We start from the raw sequence: 25,536 nt of genomic DNA, 5'->3' as shown, positions 1-25,536 counted from the left end.
TGGACAAAGATTTGTTCTTTTAATTAGTCCGACTCGAAGGATATATACTGCTTTTTCTTCACCGTCGTCAGCGTGAAGAAAAGATGGAGGAAAAGGGGGAGTTGGGCTGGGGGCCCAGTAATAATTCACCAACGAGTAGGTAAACTACCACTTCCCTCTGTATTATTGGCCAACGTGCAATCATTGGAAAACAAACTGGAAAACGAACTTAATCTACTATTAAGACTATCCTACCAACAGTACATTAAAAAAAGTTTCACCGAGACGTGGCTGAACAACAACACAGATCATATAGAGCTGGCTGTCTTCTCCGTGCATCGGCAGTGCTGAGCAGCTACTTCTGGTAAGCCAAGGGGTCGGGGGGGGAGGGTGTGTGTCTATTTGTCAATCACTGCTGGTGCGCGATGTCTAATATTAAAGAAGTCTCGCGGTATTGCTCGTCTGAGGTCACACTAGACCACACTATCTACCAAGAGAGTTCTCATCTATATTATTTGTAGCCATCTATTTACCACCACAAACTGATGCTGGCACTAAGACCGCTCTCAACTACCTGTATAAGGCCATAAGCAAACAAGAAAATGCTTGTCCAGAAGCGGCGCTCCTAGTGGCCGGAGCCTTTAATGCAGGCAAACTTAAATCAATTTTTCCTAATTTCTACTAGCATGTCATGTGCAACCAGAGGAAAACAACTCCTTTACCACCTTTACTCCACACACAGAGATGCACACAAAGCCTCTCCCTCGCCCTCCATTTGGCAAATCTGACCAGAATTTCTGCTTACAGGCGAAAACTAAAGCAGGAAGTACCAGTAACTCGCTCAATAAGGAAGTCGTCAGATGACGCGGATGCTACGCTACAGGACTGTTTTGCTAGCACAGACTGAAATATGTTCCGGGATTCATCCAATGGCATTGAGAAGTATACCACCTCAGTCACCGGCTTCATCAATAAGTGCATCGACAAAGTCGTCCCCACAATAATGTACATTTCCCAACCAGAAGCCATGGATTACAGGCAGCAACTGCACTGAGCTAAAGGCTAAAGCTGCATCTTACTAAGAGCGGGACACTAATCCGGGCTGCCCAGTGACGTGAGCCTACCAGACAAGATAAATGCCTTTTATGCTAGCTTCGAGGCAAGCAACACTGAAGCATGCATGAGAGCACCAGCTGTTCCGGACGACTGTGTAATCACGCTCTCCGTAGCCAATGTGAACAAGAACTTTAAACAGGTCAACATTCACAAAGCTGCGGGGCCAGACAGATTACGAGGAAGTGTACTCAATGTATGTGCGGACCAACTGGCAAGTGACTTCACTGACATTTTCAACCTCTCCCTGACAGTCTGTAATACTTACATGTTTCAAACAGACCACCATAGTCCCTGTGCCCAAGAAAGCGAAGGTAACCTGCCTAAATGATTACCGCCCCATAGCACGGGAAGTGCTATGAAGTGCTTTGAAAGGCTGGTCATGGCTCACATCAACACCATCATGCCGGAAACCCTAAACCCACACCAATTCGCACACCACCCCAACAGATCCACAGATGATGCAATCTCAAAAAACTCCAGTGGCTTATTTTTCAAATTGTCATGTTTTGTTTCTAAATGTTTGCGCAAGACTGAAGGTTTCCCGCTAGTGAGTAATGGTTAATGTGATTGGATATTAGTTATTTGACTAGGCTACCTGTATTTGACATTGTGTTGTTATTTCGCTGAACACTAGATGGCTTAATTTTATTTTGGCAGTGGAACGAGGCTACTCGGGCGAGGAAAAGAAACTCACCCAAATGTAATAAAAAAAAAAAAAAGAAAAGACAAGTGAATCACGGTTTAATTTGGCATACCCCTGACGGCATTGTGCGTACCCCCACCCCATTTTGGTAATACCTATAGTGCATGAAATGGAGTTTGCAAAAGAAATGGCCACAGGAGTGATGCATATAATCATCATGATATCATTCTGACAGGTAGGCATGGGCCATCTGGGCTACCATCTAGCAGAAGATGGTTAGGCCTATCGCATCGCTATATCATTCCCGTTCCTTAATTGTTTCAATCCTGTGACGTTTTACTTCATATTATGAGGCATGTCTTACCTTGCTTCAAAGTAGCCTATAGCCAAAATCCCACCATAGAAACATGGAGGCAGTTATTTTTATAACGACTTCCTCATATTGGTTTTCTTTCCACGTTCTTTCATTGTCTAGCAGCCAAAGGCATTATCCTAATCATATTAACAACCCATGATAGTTGTTGCATCTTCAAATTCCCCCTCTTCCTAATGGATATTTCCATCTCTGTCCATGAAACCTCTTGCATGTGCGGTGCGCATTTTAGAACAGTGTTTTCCCACAAATTGCATTTTTGAACATTCACGCATAGGCCTACTGCCATGTGTACATTGTTGCGCCTAAAATGTGAATAAATAATAGTTTATCAACATTTTAAGCTAAACATTCCAATCTGTTCTATCAGCCCTATTAATTGATACAGCATATACCTCCCCTACACTACTTTGATGCGTATCAAAGAAGTGAGTTCACGCAATTCCCACTGAAAAATAAGTGGGTATACAGCGTATACCTGCATATACCCTCCACTACACCACTGGGGTGCCGTGATTCAATTCCCAACCTGGACACATTCCATCATGGCCACCTAATCACCCCCCTCATTCCTAATTGGAATATCACTCTTCACCTCTCCACCCCCCTCATTCCTAATTGGAATATCACTCTTCACCTCTCCACCTGATAGCTGATGTGTGGTGAGCATTCTGGCACAAAAAATAGTCGCCATGCATCACTGAGGTGGGTGCTACACATTGATGGTGGATGAGGTGTGATTCCTCCTACTATGTAAAGTGCTTTGAGTACCTCAGTTGGTAGAAAAGCGCCATATAAATCCAATCACTTATTAGTTATTGTACACAAATAATAATGATCACGTCTTTCTATTATGCCTAGGAATATTTGGGGACAGATTTCGAAATATTTAAATAACTTGGAGCTGAGTTCCTGTTTTTTTTTACAGTCTTATGTCCAATAATGAAAATTAGACAAACAATATATATATGTATGTATGGGGAACCCTTCCCTAAGCTTAGATATGGTTGTAATTCTGCATTGCTGTAGCAAGGCTATATTACATCTCTCCAGAGCATTTTAGAGCTATATTTGTTACGTATGTATTATGCATGTGGTTGTGACTTGAGCTGCAGTCATACAGAACCTTACAGCCTAGCTGTTGCCACTTCATTCGTATTGATGTAGGTAAATGTTTTTGTAGAGTTGCAGCTGCATAGTGTTAAAGTGCTAAAGTCTGTCCTCGATTGCAGCGATGAGACAAGACTGTAACTACCAATTGGATACCATGAAATTGGGGAGAAAAGGGGGTTAACAAAACAACAAAAGTGCTAAACGTCTGGGGACAAATACACATTGTTAAAATTTGACTCAAGTTTTCTTGCTCGTCAAACATCTCATTCCAAAACCATGGGCATGAATATGGATTTGGTCCCCCTTTGCTGCTATTATAGCCTCCACTTTTCTGGGAAGGCTTTTCACTAGATGTTGGAACATTTGCTGCAGGGACTTGCTTCCATTCAGCCATGAGCATTAGTGAAGTCGGACATTGATGTTGGGCAATTAAGCCTGACTCGCTGTCGGCAATCCAATTCATACCAAAGGTGTTTGATGGAGTTGAGGTCAAGGCTCAAACTGTTGCCACAAAGTTGGAAGTACAGAATAGTCTAGAATGTCCTTGCATGCTATAGCATTAAGATTTCCCTTCACTGGAACTAAGAGGCCTAACCCAAACCATTAAAAATAGACCCAGACCATTATTCCTCCTCCACCAACCTTTACAGTTGGCACTATGCATTGGGGGCAGGTAGCATTCTCCTGGCATCTGCCAGTGAAGCGTGATTCATCACTCCAAAGAACACGTTTCCACAACTTGTTTCCAAAGTCCAATAGCGGTGAGCTTTACACCTCTCCAGCCCACACTTGGCATTGCGCATGGTGATCTTAGGCGTGTGTGGCTGCTCGACCATGGAAACCCGTGCTGGCGTTGCTTCCAGAGGCAGTTTGGATCTCGGTAGTGAGTGTTTCACCGAGGACAGATGATTTTTACGAGCTTCAGCTCTCGTCAGTCCCGTTCTGTGAGCTTGTGTGGACCACCATTTCGCAGCTGAGCCGTTGTTGCTCCTAGACATTTCCACTTCACAATAACAGCACAGTTGACCCTGGCAGCTCTAGCAGGGCAGAAATTTGATGAACTGACTTGTTGGAAAGGTGGCATCCTATGTCGGTGCCACACAAAAGTTATTGAGCTCTTCGGTAAGGCCATTCTACTGCCAATATTTGTCTATGGAGATTGCATGGCTGTGTGCTCAATTTTGTACACCTGACAACGGGTGTGGCTGAAAAGCCAAATCCACAAATTTGAAGGGGTGTCCATATACTTTTGTGTGTGTATTTCCCTTTTTTTGTTCAGTTTGGTAAACTATGTGCCCTCCAACAGAATTGCAGAGCCTTTTATACTAGTGATCGGTTCTCGTTTTTCTCCACTGACCACAGTACAGAGTTTTCAGACCGAATAATTCACTTTGCTGAGACTTGTTTTGAGTTTGTACCTTAATCCTGTTTATCCACTGTACCACATAACTGCCTTTTATTGAAGAATGTTCAGAAGAACATATGTTGGTGGGGTGGAAGTCCTTTAAGAGCGCGGTGCCCTGTTTTTCATACTCTCTGGCAGCCTCTGCTGAATGGCCATTGTGAAGGAAAGCGCTGGTTTGGGGAAGGCCTCCGCCTACGTGCAGCGCTAGATCAGGGACACAGGAAAAAGAGAAGGACACACTGTTCTCTGCTCTATTTTAATTCTCTTTGGACTGAATGAGACAGGCTTTCACTTAAGTGAACCGAAAGTTACAAAAAAGTTTGCCTCACTGAGCTCCTCTATCAATAAGCTTATTTAATTAAGGTAATGCCTGAATAGCTCAGCACACGTGTTGTTGGGGGCTTGGCATTGGAGTGTGTGAGCTGGATAACATAGATCAATTGTCGTTTTAGTTCCAACAAAGTTCAAGCTTCTACAAGTTTTTTTTTGTTGTTATTCCTATGTTGAAGTTGTGAAGAATATTTGCTGATCTGTTTGTGTGTAATGATGAGCAGCCAGTTGACACAATTCTGAATTTGCGCATTCAGTTACTGATTAGCAGGCGCCTATTAAAACACTGACTTTTAAAACTACTAAACCCTGCGTCTCGATGAGAAATTTAAAAACTGTATGGTTGAGAGGGACGAGGCAAATGGATTTGCAAATAAATCTGTCTGCACAGCCGATTGGCAAACCTACTGTAAATTGAGAAATCGTGACTAAACAAAAATAAAGAAACTGTACTATGAATTAATTAATTATATCATGGATGATAGTAAAATGCTTGTGAGTACCTTAAATGAAATTTTGGGCAAAAAGGCAATTCATATATATCCTTCATTGAATCAGATGGTTCATTTATCACAAAACCCTCTGATATTGACCACTACTTGACTGACTTTTTCTTTGGCAAGATTAGCAAACTTACGTATTTCATTCCAACAACAAGCTCTGAACATTCATATCCATGCGTCTGACCAAATAATGATAGACAAGCATAGTAATTTTGATTTCTGTGAAGTGAGTGTGGAAGAGGTGAAAAAAATGAGTGTCTGGTACTGACAACTTGGATGGAAAATGACTAAGGATGGTAGAGGACTATATTGCCACTCCTATTTGCCATCTGTTCAATCTAAGCCGACGGGAAAGTGTGTGAGATCAGGCCTGGTGGGAAGGAAAAGTAATTCCGCTGCCCAAGAATACTGAAGCACCCTTTACTGATTCAAACAGCCGACCGATCAGCCTGCTACCGACCCTAAATTAACATTTTGGATTTTTTTTTTAAATAGTTTGAAATCGCAGAATTTCAGCATGCTTATACGCTGATGGCTTAACGTTATACAGTGCATTCGGAAAGTATTCAGACCCCTTGACTTTTTCCACATTTTGTTACGTTACAGCATTATTTTAAAAAAAATCCCTCATCAACCTTCACACAATACCCCATAATGACTAAGCAAAAACAGTTTTAAAAAATGCATAAAAATAGACTTATTACATTTACATAAGTATTCAGACCCTTTACTTAGTACTTTGTTGAAGCATCTTTGGCAGCGATTACAGCCTTGAGTATGACGCTACAAGCTTGGTACACCTGTATTTGGGTAGTTTCTCCCATTCTTCTCTGCAGATCCTCATCCTCTCAAGTTCTGTCGGGTTGGATGGGGAGTGTCGCTGCACAGCTATTTTCAGTTATCTCCAGAGTTGTTCGATTGGATTCAAGTCCGGAACCTGGCTGGGCCACTTGACATTCAGAGACTTATCCCGAAGCCAATCCTACGCTGTCTTGGCTGTGTGCTTATGGTTGTTGTCTTGTTGGACGGTGAACCTTCGCCCCCAGTCTGAGGTCCTGAGCGCTCTGGAGCAGGTTTTCATCAAGGATCTCGCTGTACTTTGCTCCTTTCATCTTTCCCTCGATCCTGACTAGTCTCTCAGTCACTGCTGCTGAAAAACATCCCCACGGCATGATGCTGCCACCCATGCTTCACCGTAGTGATGGTGCCAGGTTTCCTCCAGACGTGACGCTTGACATTCAGGCCAAAGAGTTCAATCTTGGTTTCATCAGACCAGAGAATCTTGTTTCTCATGGTCTGAGAGTCTTTAGGTGCCTTTTGGCAATCTCCAAGTGGGCTGTCATGTGCCTTTTACTGAGGAGTAGCTTCCGCCTGGCCACTCTACCATAAAGGCCTGAAGCCAGGCTTACCAACATTTTTTTACCAACATTTAATTTTTTTGTTCTTTCGTCTCTGTTTCATAATTTTCCTTCAATTATAAAAAGGCTGAATGTGTCTCACAGTAGAAAGCATCCGAGCGAACGAATCAGCGCCCCTCTGTCTCTCTACAAGTTGGCAATTACCTGATTTAGAAAGAATATGGCATTGTTGCAGCCCATAGCATTGGATGCAAGGGAAACCAGCGAACATTGATTTAAATATATATTTTTTTTATTTAAAAAATTATAACAAATGTGCTAATCTGAGCGAGCTCAACTGTGAATGGTCTTGGTGCACAACAAAAAATTGTTTGTTTCGTGTCACTCCTGTTAAATCGCATTGAGTGCATACGTCATTGACAACTTGAATTGTTGCATCTCGTTGTGGTGTTGTCCTCCGGTGGCTGGCTAGCTAGATATACAATTGGCACTTTCCAAAATTAGCCATGGATTGAGATAGGGATTTGGACTTGTGGTTTTACTTAATTCTCCATGCTGGCAAGTGGTGTACATCTTGGTGGGGCAAAAACAAAAGAAATGTGGGATGTATGTCAGCAAAGACACAACACAACTCTAAACAATACATTAATTGCACTATACCACTGCTACTCCTGTCTATCAGCGGAGCCTTGTCTGGCAGTGACAGTTAATTCAGCCTCATTTACTGCCTTACATAGCTGATTTGGCTGACTTGCTTCAACAAATGTGGTTTCTACTGACAATTGAGATGTACAAAGTATGGCATGATGAGGGGACGACAAGCGGATAAGAGGCCATCCGTAATTTTGAGCGAGCTAGGACGGACATGGTCAATATAATTATTTGTTCAGCACTTTTGAAATGTACAGCGACAGAATTCAGAACATGGGCCGTTCTTATTGTGTTCTCCTTGTACACCAAGTCAGAATCGTAGGATAAATAAAAGGGGCCTATAAGCAGACAATAAAAGCTCTTACAATATTCAATTATTGCATTTCTCAAAAACAGGTTATAGGCTACATGTGCACCATGAAGTCAGAACAGTTGGCGAAATGCAGAGGTGAAAATAGACCAAATTATTAGGGTTAGGCACTAACAGCTTACTACACAACATACTTACTGTAGTATTACTTTCTTAGCTACAGTGTACATATCTCCCTGACATATTACATAATTTATGCAGGAGCATACATTACATTTTTGGACTCACCTTGTTGTGCTGTGCTCACTTGAACACAAAGGTGGCACAGAGGTCCTTCATGGGCAAATTTTGTCATCAAACTTTGTCATCAAAGTCTTGTGTTCTCTGGATTTATTGTGCTTTCAAGACAACTGGGAACTCTGCCCCACCTGCCCTGAATGACGGGTCACCACTGCTACTGGCCAATGATGTATTACTGCGATTCTGATCCAACCATTAATTCATACATTGTTGTGCCCCTGGCCTGAGAGAATGGAAGTTCAATATGTAGCTAGATGTAGAAGGCTAACGTTGCCCATAAATGGAAGTTAGGCTAGCGAGGAAACATTTTAGCCAGGTAGCCTAGGACAACAAAAAATAAGTGTGTACTATATGACAGAGTGATAGACCGTTTCATCAACATGAAAGAGAGGAGGATGGCATTGGCGTTTCCCTACAAGTAGGGTGAGTCGACATGTTTTTCTACTTGCATACGCACACCGAAATCAAAACCCTGGTAAGCCACATCATATTTAGCTTATGTTGATTGGACTGAATTGTTTTTGGTGTCTTAGTTGTCACCGTATTAGCATAAGCACAGGTAATTTGATGTTGGTATTTTATATTTTATTAGGATCCCCATTAGCTGTTGCAAAAGCAGCAGCTCCTCTTCCTGGGGTCCCACACAAAACATGAAACATGACATAATACAGAACATCAATAGACAAGAACAGCTCAAGGGCAGAACTACATACCTTTTTTTGTTTTAAAGGCACACGTAGCCTACATATCAATGCAAACACACAATATCTACTTCAAATAGGAATGTTGAAGTTGAAACAGTGCTGGAATAGTGGAGGAAGCTCCTGTTTTCTTTGACTTTTTAACTCTTTGTAGCTCTCTGTGGTTCTAAGTCAATAGTTGTTTAGTGGTCTGAAAATGTCAAAAACATTAACTTGACCATGCTGTAGATCATGTAACAACTGTCTGTTAAATGCAGTATGCTTTGTGGCCTTCACCGAACAGAAGTTGCTATCCGGTTTTGTGGTAAAACAAAGGTGTGGTTGAATTTACTCTGCCTCGCTGTGTCCTCTTATTGTCTCGGCCTTTAGGGCTGTATATATGACGGTCGTAAGGCACATGAATTAACAGTTTATAGAGCAAATAATGCAATTATCACAACACACAGGTTGTAATATCCATTTTACCCATGAACCTATACTGTAATGAGAGTCCTAAATATATAAAAAACAAAAAACTGTGCTTAGCCCTAAAATAAATATTGTATTGAATAATGGGGCAATTGAGCAAGTTGGGGAGAGTGAACTGCTTGGTGTTACCCTAGATTGTAAACTGAAATGGTCAAAACATATTGATGCAATGGTTACTAAGATTGGGAGAGGTCTATCTGTGATAAAGCACTGCTCTGCTTCTGGACATCACAAACAACCAAACAAGTCCTACAGGCCCAAGTTTTATCACACCTGGACTACTGCCCAGATAGTGAAGTGCTGCAAAGTAGGACATAAGCAAATTGCAGTTGGCCTTAAACAGAGCATCACAGCTAGCCCTTAAATGTATCCTGAGGGCTAATATCAAGAGCTTGAGGAAAGATTGACTGCATCACTACTTGTCTTTGCGAGAGGTATTAACGTGTTGAAAGCACCAAGCAGTTCACTATTCAAACAGCTAACGCACAGTTCAGACACCGATACATATCCCAAAGGACATGTCACCAGGGGTCTCTTCACAGTCCATAAGTCCAGGACAGAGGGCTAGGAAACACACAGTACTATATAGAGCCAGGACTAGGTCTCTGGCGGTCATTAAATTTTGTCCGCCGGTTATTGACGTGCAAAAGTCTGCCGGTCTCGCGGTAATTGACTGTTAATTAACATAAACACGTTTAGCATCTGCAGGACTCTGCATACAAACGGCATACAAGCTGCTGATGCACGCCTATGGAACATTACATTAAGGTATAATGAATACATTTTATATACACCATCACAATAAATCATTTTTTCTGTCAGGTCTAAAGAAACAATATCATATGAAGAAAATGTATTTCAGAAGAACAGAATATGAGTTGGCCTACTGTATGTTATCTGGCTATGCTCCATGCCATATGCTGTAGGCTTGTTCAATTAGCTGACAAAATGTGCCTGTAAGTCCCATGGCATTATTTTATATTATATGATTTCTTCGTAAGAAGAATAGAATTGAATTTAGCTGAATAAAATAGAAAGGATATTTCTTCCAATTACGGTGCGCATATGAATGTCTATGTTGACGGCATCATTTGAAACAGGGTCCTATACGCTAGATTTAGAGGTATTTGTCAATTTGACTTGTGAGTGATACAAACCTTAGAATGTCTTTAGAAATAAAAACATATATGGGCTGCGACTATAGGCTATTGGCGATTTCAGAAAGTCGCAAAGAAAGCTTGTGCTCTGTCCCTTGCCTCAGGCTGCAGAGCTGTTCTCTCAAGTGATCATATTTTCACCCATCAGCCTATACTTAATTTAATCTTGTCTTTGCAAAATTTCCTAAAACCTGATTCAGATTGAGGATATTTTTTTTATTTAACAATTTTAGAATAAGGCTGTAACGTAACAAAATGTGGAAAAAGTCAAGGGGTACTTGACTGAATACTTTCCAAATGCAATGTATTGGGTGGTCAAGGGAATCGAACCCAGCACCCTGACGTTATTAGCAACCTTCTTTACCAACTGAGTGACATTATTATTATTATTATTATTATTATTATTATTATGTATTGTTTTATTTATGATGTAGGCTATAGTAAATACTCTACTCTAGTTTAATACTGAGGAACTCAGCTTGTGCCATCAAACCTCTACAATGTATCCAGAACGCTGCAGCCTGCCTGAGGTTCTACCTTCCCAAGTTCTCCCATGTCACCCCTACCTCCTCACCCCCGTAATACTCGCGCTTGATTTTTTTTTCCCTTACCAGCTTTGACCTTGCTGATAGCTACTTTATTGAGGAAACGTTTATTTATTATGGCGAAATGGGATTTGTTTTGGTTTCTGTCTATATATTCCTATACTTCTCCTTTTAAATTCTTGTTGAAATCCTTGCGCCATCCTTTCCCCAAGTCATGGGGGTTGGTTTCTTGGAATTCTCTACTGTACATTCTTCCAGGAAATGCTTTCCTTTCCACGTTCTCTCTGGAATAGTGAGAGTGGGTGGAAATGGAGATGGTGGCACTATGATGCCCATGTGATGCCTTCTTTGAGGAAATCCGTGGAGGCATAGTTCTGTTACCGGGCAATCTGACACTTACACCATTGACACATCTTTTCCTGCCCCGTCACACTGTATGGCTTTACATCCTAGATACCACATTCACACTCTTTACACTAGTTGCATATGAGTTAGATGAAATCAATCCCATGTACCGTATGTATATAAATCTATGTCATGCTAATTTCTATGACAACATGTAGCCTAATCATCAGAACAGAATATATGTCTACTAGTTGTAGACCTCGCCGTAAGACCTAAAAGCAACGTTGAATTTGTACTTCCATTTGCAGCTTTTAATTGGATTCTCCAGAAATTAATTTCTGATTAGTTATGAATTCATGTAGGCTACTCCCGCCCTTTCAATATCTATCTATAAATTGCTCTTGACAAGCTTTCTCTTTTTTAACTACAATATGAGCATCCTATTTTAGACCTGCCATGGAAGCTTAATTATTATCCATTATGTATAACCTGACTACCTTACTACTCATTTTTAAGACAGGATTTTTACCCAAAATTGGAAGTGGAACAAAGTCGATGTTCAAGGTTTTGAGCCATTCCCTGAACAATATGTAATTTTCAGCTCTCCAAATCGATTACGAATGGAGCTTACCTTCAGACATATTGGCTGCCTTTTGAAAAACGTGGTGATTTTCTGAAGGGAGCCGTGTAAAATACTTGGATTTTCAGTCAATTTCTCTTAAGAGTGTGAAGGTACATACTGTACCTCATGTTATTCGGCCTTTTTAGTAATTTGTTCATGGATCAAGAAATCATTGAGATGAGATTGTACTTTATTAATCCCCAAGGTGACATTAGGATGAAAAAAGCTTGCTAATGTTTGAGCGTGCCCCAGCACTGAGTGTACAAAATATTATTCCTACTATTGAGTTGCACCCCGTTTTTCCACACAGCCTGGTCATTACACAGGTGCACCTTGTGCTGGGGGCAATAAAAGCCCACTGGAGTTTTGTCACACAGTGCTACTGAGGAGTATTTCTGCCCAGTCATGTGAAATCCATAGATAAGGGCCTAATGAATTTATTTCAATTGACCAATTTTTTTTTTCTTCTTCTATGAACTGTAACTCAGTAAAATCTTTGATTGTTGCGTTTACATTTTTGTTCAGTAATAAAAGCAATCCAAAACATAGAACACAGACAACAAATAAAAGCTAAATACAGGTGATGTTCTGAGTGCATGCCAGTGTGCTGTGTGTTTGGAATGAATGATCTGACATGTAGCTTCCTCCTTTGTGCGGGTGTAGGGCGGGGGTGTACTATTAAATCTGACTGTCTCTACTGTTGTTTGTTTCCTGCTGTGGTCCTATGTGTATTATGCGTGAAATGTGTGCGCTGTAGTAAGCTTTTCCGTTTGTATGACAATGAATGCCAATCGGGTCTAATATCGGTCTCTCTCTTTGTGTCTGCAGAAATACAAAGCTGGGCGATGTGATGACATCCTCAAGTGGAAGCCGCCCAGCCTCAACTCTGTAGACTTCCGCCTCAAGATCACCAAAGTCGGAGGAGAAGGGTGAGTCACTGTTGCTAGGGAAACGCTCTGGCTGCGTGATGATTCCACTGCAAGAACAACAAAAAACATCTTAGACACATGCGTGTAGTTTGAGACATCAAACCCAACCACGTACTATAGTAGTAGTGAGTGAGTGTCAGCTAATCGCTTGGAACCATGTTTTGTCACTTTTAGACATTTCTGTTTTTGTTTGTATCATTCTTATTATATAAGATGTTTTTTTTTTCTGTATGAGCTACACCTTGAATCGCCCACAACTACTGACATTATGTTCTGCCACAGGCCCTTATTGAATTCAACGGCAATATCTGTCCAAGACACATTGGTATTTTGTTGCCACTTCCGATAATGAAGACGGAATAGAAGTCAGCAAGGCTTTGCCATTGCCTGAACTGCAGACTTCCATTCCTTTCATTGTACATATGAAAGTCCACAAATGAATCGGATGTTTTCCTACTGATAGGCAATTTCCATCTAGCTCTCTTTTACTTTCTCCACCCTTTATTAGGTTAGAACGCCATATTTATCACCAACAGATTCTCATCTCATCTTGCCAGCCTGCTCCTGAAATGGTGGGAGTTTTTTCCAGAAAATACCTTTGATTAAATTGACCCATTATTCTCAGTTCCTCTGTACCTACTACCTACCCTAGGCACTGCTGTGCTGTACTGTACTTTACTGGGCTGTAAAATGTTTCCTATAGGTCCACAGCTAATACATCAAACATGCTAAATAAATCATGTTGGGAGTATATTTGAGAAAATGCCTGCTTGCTACCTCATTCCCTCAGCACCTTCCCAGGTACTGCTATGCTCGTCTGTGAGATGAGGTTTCTTAGTTGGCACTCTAAGTAAGACTCACTGCAGTGCGCACAGCCATTCAGTTCTTTGTTTTTGTTTTTTTAAGGAGACCAGAATTCCAACCACCTTATTTATTTATTTATTTTCCACAGTATGGTAGGAAAATCAGAGAGGGAGATGAACACAGAGGGGGATAGACGGGAAAGTGTCCGAGACGGGGCTCAAACACTGTCGCGAGTGGGGCATACAGTCTGTTTCTTTCTACATATTTGGACAGATGGATATGTAATGTAATCTTCACTTCAACACTATTGACAGATAAAGGTAACCTAATTTAACAAATTGCACTGAAAGATTATACTTCGCAATCATTTATTAATCAAAAATCAACAGAAAAGCAATTCCATTGTGCGGATAAATGAAGTACCCCTCCCCCCCTAGCTTCAATAGCTGGTGTTGCCCCGTTTGGCTGAAATAACTTAATGTAGCCATTTCTTATCACTGTTGATCAGTCTCTTACATCAACTGGGTGGAATTTCTGTCTACTCTTCTTTACAGTACTGCTAGAACTGTGTCAGGTACTGCTAGAACCGTGAGGGCTTTCTTGCATGCACGGCCCGCTTCAATTCCCCTCCCCCACCCCACAGCATTACGATAGGATTATTTTTTTGAGCCATTCTCTTGTAGCTTGGCTTTTGTGTTTTGGATCGTTGTCCTGTTGCAAGATCCATGTTTGGTTCAGCTTCAGCTCTTTTGACAGATGGCCTCACATTCTCCTCAAGAATTCTCTGGTACAATATGGAATTCATGGTTGACTCAATGATGGCAAGTTGGCCAGGCCCTCAGGCAGCAACGCAGCCCCAAACCATGATGTCACCGCCTCCATGCTTTACGGTTGGTGTGAGGTTCTTCTGTTCAAAGGCAGTTTTTTGTTTTTGCCAAACATGGCGTCTGGCATTGCGGCCAAACAACTCGACCTTTGACTCATCTGTCCAGAGAACATTGTTCCAGTAGTTTTGGTCTTTACCCAGGTGTTGTCTGGGTCGTGTCTTGATATAATTTTTTGAAAGCAGAGGCTTATTCCTTCCTGCCCTCCCAGGTAGGCCACTTTTGTGCAGTCTCTTTCTGACAGTTGACTCATGCACTCTGACATTGACTGTGGCAAGAGAGGCCTGTAGATCCCTTGATGTTACTTCTATGAGCATCTTTCGGTGAGCTTTTGGGCTAAATTTGGTGGAACGACCTGCCCTAGGTATATTGCCAGTGGTCTGGAATTTCCTCCATTTGTAGATGATCCGTCGAACAGTGGAATTATGTTATTTTAATAGCTTGGAAATGGATTTGTAACCCCTCTTAGACGCATGGGCATCAATAATCTGGGATAGTATGTTGGCATGACCAAACCAGACCAAGTTTCTAATCTTTATGGAAGGCTAGAACCTCGCAAGTTACTCTCTAATGATTTTATAATAATTTGCACCTGTTTTGGTGTACCTGATTCTAATTTTTGCGATTTTATGTGATGGTAAAGCTAGGGGTGTACTAACTTTTTCTGCAAAAGTATATTGCGTTTTTGTTTATTGTAATTACTTAACATGATCTAAGTTTACTTTTTTGTGTACTTACTTTTTCACATGACTGTATTTGTCAGAAGCTAAGACCGTTACAACGAACTCTGGCACACCAATGATTTGATTTCAGCTCATGAAACATGGGACTAACACTGTACATGTTGCGTTTTATATTTTTGTTCAGTGTAGTTCTGATTAGTGCTGTTAGCTGGCAGAGTAGCGCTCCTCTGCTTCTCCTCAGAGCCCACTAGTGGTGCAGGTCATTAAGTATGTCTTTGTCTCAGTTAGAGCAGACAGAGCAGGAACAAGTGCTTGTTTTTCTGCCCACTCCATCCCTCAGCGTGTCTCTGCTCTCTGTGCTACAGAGAAGAAGCAGCTCACAGTCTCACGACTTTCATCACCTCAACTGAAAAACAGGAGGAGAAGCCGAGAGAAAAGGATGTTTTGGTGGAGGGAGGAAAGGAGGATAGAGAGAGGGAGCAGGAAGAAGAGGGAGTGTGAGAGAGAGAAGAAGACAGTTAGCGAAAGAGACAGCAAGTAATTAAAGGAGTTTTACCATGTGGGGCATGGAAGAAGTAGTGCTTTGGTTTCTGACATGGCAACTTGATTTATGAATTAATCGAGTTCGGTTTCTCTCTGAAGAGGTTACCTCTAATTGGGCCAATAAAACTTTTTCTGCATGCGTCATTGTAAATTCAACCAATCGGGGTGAGACCTGACTGCAGTGCAGCCCCTGTTAAAGTGATATGTGGATATGAATCACGGCAGCTCAGGTGGACTGGACAGGGCCACTCCACAGGGTGCAAGCCAGACGTATTTGATACTGCACCCCATTACAGTGGATTACCTGCTGAATGCTCACAGCTGAATATCAGAAGTCGCAATTAATACATGTAGGGAGAGATGTAGGGAGAGAATGCAAACCAGAATAACATTCCATTAAAAACACTGTGTGAATATGAATTACCAAAGCTGAGGCGGAGTGGACATGCTCCACGGGGGCCAGCCATGTCTGGGCCTGTTCTGACTCTGCCTGGCCTCTGTCATATGGGACACTGGTGTTGTTACACCAACTGACAGGTCTGGGCGGAGTTACAGCCACACACTTGCAATAGAACTCGCCAGCTTGTAGTCCTTAAAACTGGAAATGAGTTACCTCTGGTTCGTTCAGCCATTCCTAGGGGAATATTCATGGGGAAAGAATCGGGTTTTTGGATAAATACCAAAAATAAGGTCTGAGGTTAGTTAAAGGGCTTAGCCTACAGGGTCTGTAGTGACGCCTCTAGCGCTGAGATGCAGTGTCTTAGACCGCTGCGCCACTCGGGAGCCCAATTAGCTAACATTAGCCCATGAAGATTATCTCATAGAACAAAACATAGAAACTAAGCCTGTGTTTACCACAGACCTTATTTTCAGCATTTTTCCAAAAACCCTAAAAATCTCAACTTCCCCCATAGGCTTTGGCCAATGAGGCATGGCGGGGTTAGTGCCTACAAAAAAACGCTGTTACTATTGCTCTCTATTAACAAGTCTGTTGTCCTTGGAAAAAGCTTAGCTCAAAACTTCCCACCTCAGTACAGTATATGCATACCAAATGTTCCACCTCGGTAAGCAAAAGGTGAGTAATCTGTGTCCACTTTTATCAGCTGCTGAACAGGACTCCAGGGAGAGTAGGCTTGATGGCCCTGCAGGAAAGCAGCTTACGGCAGGCAGGCAGGGGTTAGAGGCTTTAGTTTAAGTACCCCCCTCCCAGCCAGCTGCAGTGGCAAGAGACGGAGGCTGAGTCTTAAATGGCACCCTTTTCCCTATCTAGTGCACTACTTTTATGCCCTGGTCAAAAGTAGTCCACTATGTAGGGGAAATACGGTAGCATTTGGGATGCTGCCAGAGATCCATCTTGTTCCATCCTTCAGCATCTAGAAGGAGATCTGTCAGGGCAATACATGTTCCTTTGGGACTGTATTCTCTCTGTGAAATGACTGTTGTGCATATCAAACAAGTTATCTGAAATGCACTTGTGGCCCACAGCCCTTGCCGGCAGCTCAGCCCCAGTCCATTTGAAGCTTGTTGGACGCAGGCCGTTTCAATACACTGGAGCTGTATCGTTGCCTGTGGCTCTCTGTGATTTGGCGATTCAAACGTAAGTCCTGTTCCCAAATGTGTTTGATTCAATTTGGGTAAGGTAGGCTATAAATGCACGTTATCACCTTTACTCGGTGGATTTTTAGGTCGTTTGTACCTCAATTGAGCAATCGTCAAACGTGAAACACTAAGTAACACGGAGTAACCTATTCAGATTGCAGCGGAACGTCAACTTAGCGTCTCACGTAAAGATCCAGAAATTGAAATGACAGAGGCCACAGGCAGACTGTCATTTCACAGTATCAGCCTTAATGACTGTGATACATTCGGTTATTTTCGGAGCACCATGTCAATAGGATTGTACATTTTGTCATGGTTTACTTTTTTGTCAGTGACGAGGGCTTGGTGAATACACAGCCATGCAGTTTAGGAGAGCAAAGTATGCTATTTTAGGAAAGTCGGACAGAGGTTGGGTAAAGAAGCGTGCGAGAGACCTTTGGCGGGCGGGTGTGGCGTGAAAGGTTATGTTGTGAACTCTCAGGGTTGCTCTCCAGTTGTTTCCATCAGTTTATGGAAGGCCGGAGGGTTCAATGGCAGTGTTGACGGCTGCTTCCTGCCTGCCCTCTCTTCACCACCGTCATTACAAAGGAAAAGGGAGTGGGGAGGGGCATGCCCCTCCCCTTCCCCTTAATGTGTGTTCTGCTCACCCAAATCCATGTATACCCAATAGGTGGTCTCCAACAGGATGACCCAACATGGTAGGTGAGATTAAATCCACCCACTGTGGTTTGAACATCAGTTCCGCTAGCCCCCTCTTTTCCGCCGGTGCGTCTCACTGGTTAAGTGATGCTGTCGGGACAACCAGGAGCAGGAAGCCAGTGACCGTATCGTCAGAGACCGTGTTTAGGTCTGGTGGGGGGATGGTTTGTGTGCGTATCAACTGCAGCTATCCCGAAATAACCATGGGCAGCCGGGCTGGGGGGGGGGGGGTTCAGTGGAGGGGATGAGTGTTTCATTAAGGCCAGCTGTGGGGTGTGCTCCCTGGGATGAGACCCGAAAAGCACATGGCTCCAGGAACAGGGGGGCCAGCGAACCACTTGTTTGGGGCCTCACACACACACAAACCCTTGATAAAGCCACATTACGGTTGATTAACTGCTGAGCGCTCACAGCTGGTGATCAGAAATCATAATTAAAATAGCTGACGTAGAGATCATATATCATATATCCATGAAATATGGAGAGGATGTAAAACCGTTATAACATTCCAGGTAGAAGGTGCTCAGTTTGATGCCTGTGGGTTTTGGGCATAGCTATAATTGCCCCCCAGATGTGGCATCGTCACCGTCGTGTGTTTGCACTCAGTACCCTACATGTTGAACCTCCAGATGCTCTGAGAAAAAGGCTACATTCCAAACATCTTTCCTTCCTCCCAATGTCTATACTTGTTCCCTTCACTGATTTGAAAGGAAATGACTGGTATAAGAATGAGTGCACACTTCAGTACAAAGCCGATATTATTGCGACGCACCCAGAGATGGGAGGTGTGATGGTGGATGTTGGCAGCATATCATTCTGTTACTAGCTGGTAATCAGCGGTGTGCAGTAGTAGGCTAACTCTGTTGTCGAGGGAGCCATTGTTCCCTCTCTCTCTCTCTAACGAGCAGAGCGGAGGGTGCTGTGTTGCGCTTGACGCTCAGGGTGACCTCAGGGTGTCTTGGGGTGTTAATGAAGATGTTTTGTCTTTGCAGGTTGCTTCCCCAGACTGTTGGATTGCTCTACGTCGGCAGCCATGACATGCCCTTTGCACAGATGAAGGTGAGACAAGAAGCTGGATGTGTTGCTAAATTCAACCCAACACCCACACAGAATGCTGTAAGCCCAGGCCATGAAAAAATATCTGCCTAACAATTCCAAGTGAGCCTGCACCATCTATGACCGATCTGTTTAAGTCAGACACCACCAGCGTTTATGGTGAAAACAGCAGGTACCAGTGAAACGAGAGGGAGCCTTTAATGGTGTGGGAGTATGTCAATGTGTACATCACCTGCCCAGATAGTGATCAATTTCCCAGGGGAGGGACAGTGTAATGCATCTCAGTCTCATTGTATTATACTTGTGTGGGTTAATGGCAGTGCTTAATTTTATCCGGATCCTGCCTTAACAGGATCCGGCACCTCTCAGTTTTGGACTGTTTCGTACCGGTAGCTCTCCTGCCATGAAAAATTATTTTCACTCTTTGCAATGTAAAACTTCCAATAAAAGCGATCAGTGTAAATTCGAGTTGCATCTTTTCTAATTCTCCTGCCCCCTAAAAAACGTTAATGTGAAAACATGCTTGATATTCTAAAAATGGATTTGTGTTGGGCCGGCCCGGGTTAATGGTTTGCGCAACATTGGAGCCCAGAGACAGACCAACGCATGGCCGTCAATGTGGTATGAGAGAGAAGCACGCCTGAATCTCTCACAACTAGATTCACTGAAAATAAATCATTCAGAATACTACACCAGGAGTAGACTTATAATTTAGCCACAGAGGATCAATAGCTTATTTTATTTTTTAAATGGTGTGTAGCCCAATCACGAGGCATGGCCTACAGTCAGGAACGTGCGCAAGTCTGTCTGTGAACAGCATGCAGCCAAAACAGTCCTTTCGCAAATATTTCAAATACAATCACAGGAGAACACAGGTTGGAAAGAAAATGGCTCCTGCTGAAAAGAGAAGACTAATCTGCCTGTAGGCTACCAAAAATGTGTTATCTTCCAAATAGGCCTATTGAGCGAACAGCACTGTTTTACAGAGTAAAATAAGAGAGCTAAGCTTTTGGCACGAACGCATCTGCCATCACAGGTGAGTGAGAGGCACGTCATTGGGTGAGTCAGTGAAATTGTAAAGCTGTTTTTAGGGCTATAATTTCCTCCTCATATTGTGCAATATGTCACACACCTAGGCCTAGGCAATTATTGGTGGATTCAAGACATGGTTGTTTTTATTGATCTCAGATATTCTTAGTTTGTCAGTAGCCTGGCATTTTGATCATTTGTGCAGCGTTAAAAGAAAGATTCAGTCATGTAAAATGTCGTCGAATTGCATGAAATGCGTTTATAAAAGGCCACATTTTTCCCGGACCCAAAGCTACAAAAAAACGTTTCTCCATGTTTGAAACTTCTGCAAGCACCTTTACTCTACTGCTCTATGCCACTGCGCAAAATTGATGATACTGCATGCAATGCTTTATTAAAAAGGGGATTTTTCTTTTTTTAATGAGTTCCAGTACCTCAGCTCAGAGCCCCCCAGGTCCCCCCCCACCCCCCTCTCTCCCTCACTTTATTTTATCCGGCAACTCCCGATTTCCAAATGAAGCACTAGTTAATGGGACACATTTTATGTATGCCTGTTTGCCTCTAGATTGTTTTGGTAATTTCAGACTCAATTCTTTAGTAATTTTAGGAAGAATAATTGACATAAGAGATCTTGATTTGATATGCTTGTTAGGAGTTCTATTTTTGTTCCGTACAGAAGCAACTTCTTATGATTTGCCTGTTTTGTCTTCTTTTAAGGCCCTGGATATTTTCCAAGTAGATAATTGACTGCTTTAATGCAGACAGAAATCAATATACCCTTCAATCTCTCTCCAAAACGAAACCAATTTGCATCTGTTAATAGTTTTACGTGGAAACAACAGCATCTCCTCCAGTAGCCAGACATTGACCTCACTTAATGGCACAGTGCGAGACTGTTAACACTCTTCCCATTTAAAAGGTGGCTGTGTAGAGGCGTTAAGGCACGGCTGTTGTTCTTAACGGAGTCATGTTGTTTATGAGTCAATCAGTCACAGTTGTGACACTATGATGAAGCACAATATCATTTTTCCCCCCGTAGCGGAGTTGCTGGTCCTAAACTCGCCATGATTGGAAGAGGGGGGCATGGAGGACAGATTGACGTAGTTATTATATAGTCCAGTTGAAAACACAGAATAATAGATTGGGGTGATAGTGAGTTTTCCTTTGCACGGAGTCTCCTGCTAGATGGCTGCAGGAGTGAGACCATAATGAAGTGGATTTGGACGGATTAAACACCAAGCGGTGGGGAGACAAGGCAGCCAGCATTTCACACACAACTAGGATGGGATCCCAGCAAACAGGACAGACTCCACTCCCTGCCTGACAAACTTGCCTCCTGCATTGTTATTTGGCAGCTCGCCCCGCTTGCCTTTGTGTAACACATTTCTTCGCCCGTTCTGTCACTCCTCCTGAGTTTAGTCTCTCAGCTATTCTTAGGAAGGTCTGGGGGAAAAATGTGTTTGGTTTGGAAATGGAACCTAATCGACAGATCACGACAGCTAAATGTGTGCGTGTTCTCATTTTAATAACGGCGTACTGCGACTTGGCTCTGAGACACTAGTGATACGGCTAGTGTGAGAGAACGTGTACTTAAAATGTGTGATTTTGGGTTGATCCCACTTTCTTTTTCAAGGTCATGCTCTCTGTGGTGTGATGTCCACCTGAGCATGTCCCCTCTGTCTCGTTCAAACAAACCCACTCTCAACACCCTTTTTTTTCTTCTTCACACACACACACACACACACAGCTACCTCCCTTCCCTGTTGAGTACCCAGATGCCCTTCTCTCCAAGAGCAATCGGGCTCTTACTTAGGGCTTGGTCTTGCCAGTCAAGGTGTTGTGCTCCTGGCAGGGCTGCCCACTCCCTGGCGTCTGCCGCCCCTTCATCTGCTCAGGGGCAGCCTGGCAGCGGGCCCACACCAGTCATCTGAGCCCCACCCAGCTTGGCCCTAGAAGTGTGATCTCTGCCCCACTCTCCATAGCTTCTTAAACACCACCTCACCCATGTAGATGGATATTAAATCATTGAACAGTCAATATCAGTGGAACTTAAGACCAAAGCGATGAGAGCTTCGTACTGAAGTTTGTCTCATCCTATATCACCTTTGACTTTGCATTAGTAGAAGGTGCCTGTTTGATTTGCTGTTAAGGAATCCAGCTACTAAATAGCACAAATGGTAGTTTTTGAAAACAGAATCTAGGTAATCAAGCTCATGACAAATGGGCAACAGATGACACACATACAGGTCCTGATATGCAGTGTTCAATTGTACATACAGTGTACACACTGTCAAACTGTTACTGCTGTATAATGTAAGTCCCAATATTGTGACCGGAGGACCAGAATTATTGTAGTCAATAATATACTATAAATGTTGACCTTCTAAACCAACCACCTTGACTCTCCTCTCTCCTTCTATAGGCCTCCAAGGACCTGAAGCAGTACGACAACAAGATCATCGAGTGCTCCTTTAACAACAACACCTGGGTGTTCATGAGACAGAGGGTAGACAAGAGCTTCCCCAACTCTTACGACACAGCCATGGGTGAGTGAGCAGGGTGTTCCCCAAAATGTTTGCCATACAAAATCAATGCTATTTGGCTGCCAGCTGGTGTTTATTGGACACACTGGGTGAGAGCATGCCTGCCTGTCCTACCTGGCTGCCTGACTGACTGCCTGGCTAGCCCTGGAGCAATCTGTATTAATATCTGCAGCCTCTTTATCTCTGTCTACAATAAGACAATTACTGGGCCTATTAGATTAATGGCTTAGTTCATCTATATTTCAAACACAGTCTTACTTTTGTGTGTGTGTGTGTGTGTGTTGGTTCTTCTATCCTCGTGAAGACCTGAAGACCCCACGAGTATAGTAAAACATAAAACAAGAAAAAACGTCCCACATCCCCATGAGAACAAAGGCTATTTTAATCTTAGGGTTTATGGTTACAATTAGGGTAACAGTTAGGGTAACGGGTTAGTGTTTAGGGTTATGGAAAATATTATTTTGAATGGAAATCAATTTTAGGTCTCTACGAGGATAGAAGAACTGTGTATGTGTGTGTGTGCCCAAGAGAAAAGAGATTACACTTGCATGTAAGGAGAGCAACTTATTCTCTTTGTGTATGATGTTCATTATTATGTTTTTCTTTTATTGTAGCAATGTCCACTGATGGTATACCATACTATTTCCTTTTGCCTTCTCGGTTTCCCAACTGTTTGTCGAATGCTTGAATTCTGCCAGCCTTCTAGCTGCAAATGTCAAGGGAGCCTAAACATAGAAAACATATATTTTGAAGTTCCTGAAACTTCCTCTAATGAATCTGAGTATTTTTGGAAGGTTACCGTGTATTAGAGTTGCTGTAATATCGGTTAACCCAGAACTGAAGTCCTGCGTACTTGGTCAGTTTCTCGATTTCATTTGTTGTCCAAATGTGTTAAGAGAAGAGGTAGAACCAGAACGAAGAGCTCCACCCTCTTTCTTTGCAAGTCTATGGACAGAATGCCCTTTCTGAAATTTGAAAGATCCTAAGGCGTGCGAAATCGTGATTTGTCCAAATAACCAGTGACAAAAAACCCAAACGGAACTAATGTTGCTCGGTTTCTCAAGCATCCAGTTGTATCATGAAAGATCTATGGTACCATTCATGTTTATGTGGTCTGTCCACGAGAGATTAGAGTTGCTGCTGTACACTTGTGCCCTGGGGTAGGGCATAAAAGGAAAAGGTTTAAAACTACCTGGACTTTTGGTATTTTTTTTCTGTGTAGCTGCAGAAACGGCCTGATTTCGAGGTGGACCAAGCCCAGGAAGAGTCCATCATCATGTCTGAGCTAACTTCCTGTCTGTGTCTCTCTCTTCTCTTCCAGCTGTGTGTAACAGCATCAAGTATCCTGTCACGAAAGAAAACCTCTATGAGTTTCTGGACCGCTGTGCCCTGGGAGCCCAAGGACAGAACCGGAAACGCCCCTCTGACCCAGACACGGAGCTCATGCCCCCTCCCGCTCCAAAGAGACCCAACCGGGCTGCACCATAGAGCACCACACAGCAGGAGTGGGCTGGGCCAGTGTAGAAATGTGTGTATGTGGCTTGCAGAGGAAGGTCCTTCATGGCTACAGCCATCCCCCTCAGTGACACAGACATTTGGGAAGCCCCTCTTATCTCTGACCATTTGTTTGTCGGCCTCGAAAAGGCTTTCTTAATTAAAGACTTTACAAAGATCTGATTGAATTGCTTAGAGATCCCCTTAGGTATCCCCATGTAGCACCCCTTCTCACTGTAATTGCTATGGTACTTTAAAAGGATTTAAAAAAACATAATGTTGAATTTTGATTTTATTTTTTTATTTCCCTTTTCTTAAGGATCTCCCAACTAATCTATTGGTCAACAACAGACGAATTGGTATTATGACTACAGCAGCACCTGACTATGCAGATCTTGTAAATGTTTTGTCTAGCTATTTGTATTTGGGAGGGCGGTAATCAGATGGGAAACAAACAATCATCTGATGCCTCCTCTCCACCCTTTCTCGATCTCCCAACAATGACGTGAAGGAACTCACAAGCACATATTTCAATGTATTGTTTTAGTAGCAAGAGAGGGCTATTCCTCTGACATATTCTGACACATTTAGTAGTTGACAACATTAGTAACCATGACAGGCATTTTCCTCAGTGGGTGTGTAACAAACGCACCCTGCCTCCACGTTGCGTTACCATGTCGTCAGACCCCAGAATAAACTCGGCAACTCGCTTGGGAAATGTGATGATAGAAGCACGCCGCTCCTCCTGTGTTTTTCCATTTGTATTTTTCCATTTGTATTTTTCTTCTCTAATGTGTGTAGGACAATATTTCAACCCTTGACCCCAACCCCTGCTTTTGTAACAGCTCCTCCCCTTAAGGACTGCCCTGGTTCATAACAGAATATGACTGGTTTACTGCATTTGTTGTTTGGTTTGATCCATTAAAGCAATACATGTGAAAAGGGAACATATTTTCATCAGAACTTGTTCATACTCACTTATTTCCTGCTGATTACAGACGACTGATTCCATGTTGCTCGATCTTAAAATGAAATACCATTTGAGGAATATTCCTTTGTGTTTCTGTCTCTCTGTGTGACTGCATGTGTATGATGTTTTGCGTATTTCTGGTCTATTTGGTTGTGTTGTTGTCTGCCTAGTGTGTGTGCGTCTGTCTTTCTGAATGTTTCTGTCTGTTTGTGCCCTTCTTGCAGCAGGGGAACAGACAGAGGGGGGTAGATGAGTTGTACTGCCAAGGCACTTTCCCCTCTTGCAACACATGAAAGCTGCTCAATCCTCATCAAAGCCACACTACCTTTTGTCTTGTATTCGACTGCCTCAGAGATGTAGTCATTCACATACAGCTGGAGGCCC

At 42.7% G+C, this 25,536-nt stretch overlaps 1 protein-coding gene across 2 annotated transcripts in view; it reads left to right on the top strand.

Annotated features, from left to right (window-relative positions):
- The window catches only part of rngtt (RNA guanylyltransferase and 5'-phosphatase), a 145,413-nt gene extending 120,271 nt beyond the window's left edge, over positions 1-25,142 (top strand). The window contains exons 14-18 of one of the 2 annotated variants that reach the window (XM_036975656.1): positions 12,748-12,848; positions 19,053-19,119; positions 22,568-22,691; positions 24,010-24,216; positions 24,502-25,142. In XM_036975656.1, the coding sequence (XP_036831551.1) occupies positions 12,748-12,848; positions 19,053-19,119; positions 22,568-22,691; positions 24,010-24,176 (459 nt within the window). In that variant the 3' untranslated portion in view covers positions 24,177-24,216; positions 24,502-25,142. Of the gene's footprint in view, positions 1-12,747; positions 12,849-19,052; positions 19,120-22,567; positions 22,692-24,009 lie in introns of both variants that reach the window. The other variant, XM_021600224.2, reaches the window with a different exon arrangement.
- The last annotated feature ends 394 nt before the right edge of the window (positions 25,143-25,536 follow it).

This window comes from Oncorhynchus mykiss, chromosome 4 (genome assembly GCF_013265735.2).
Source record: "Oncorhynchus mykiss isolate Arlee chromosome 4, USDA_OmykA_1.1, whole genome shotgun sequence".
Taxonomy (NCBI): Eukaryota; Metazoa; Chordata; class Actinopteri; order Salmoniformes; family Salmonidae; genus Oncorhynchus; species Oncorhynchus mykiss.
This window is presented reverse-complemented; position numbering and strand designations above follow the sequence as displayed.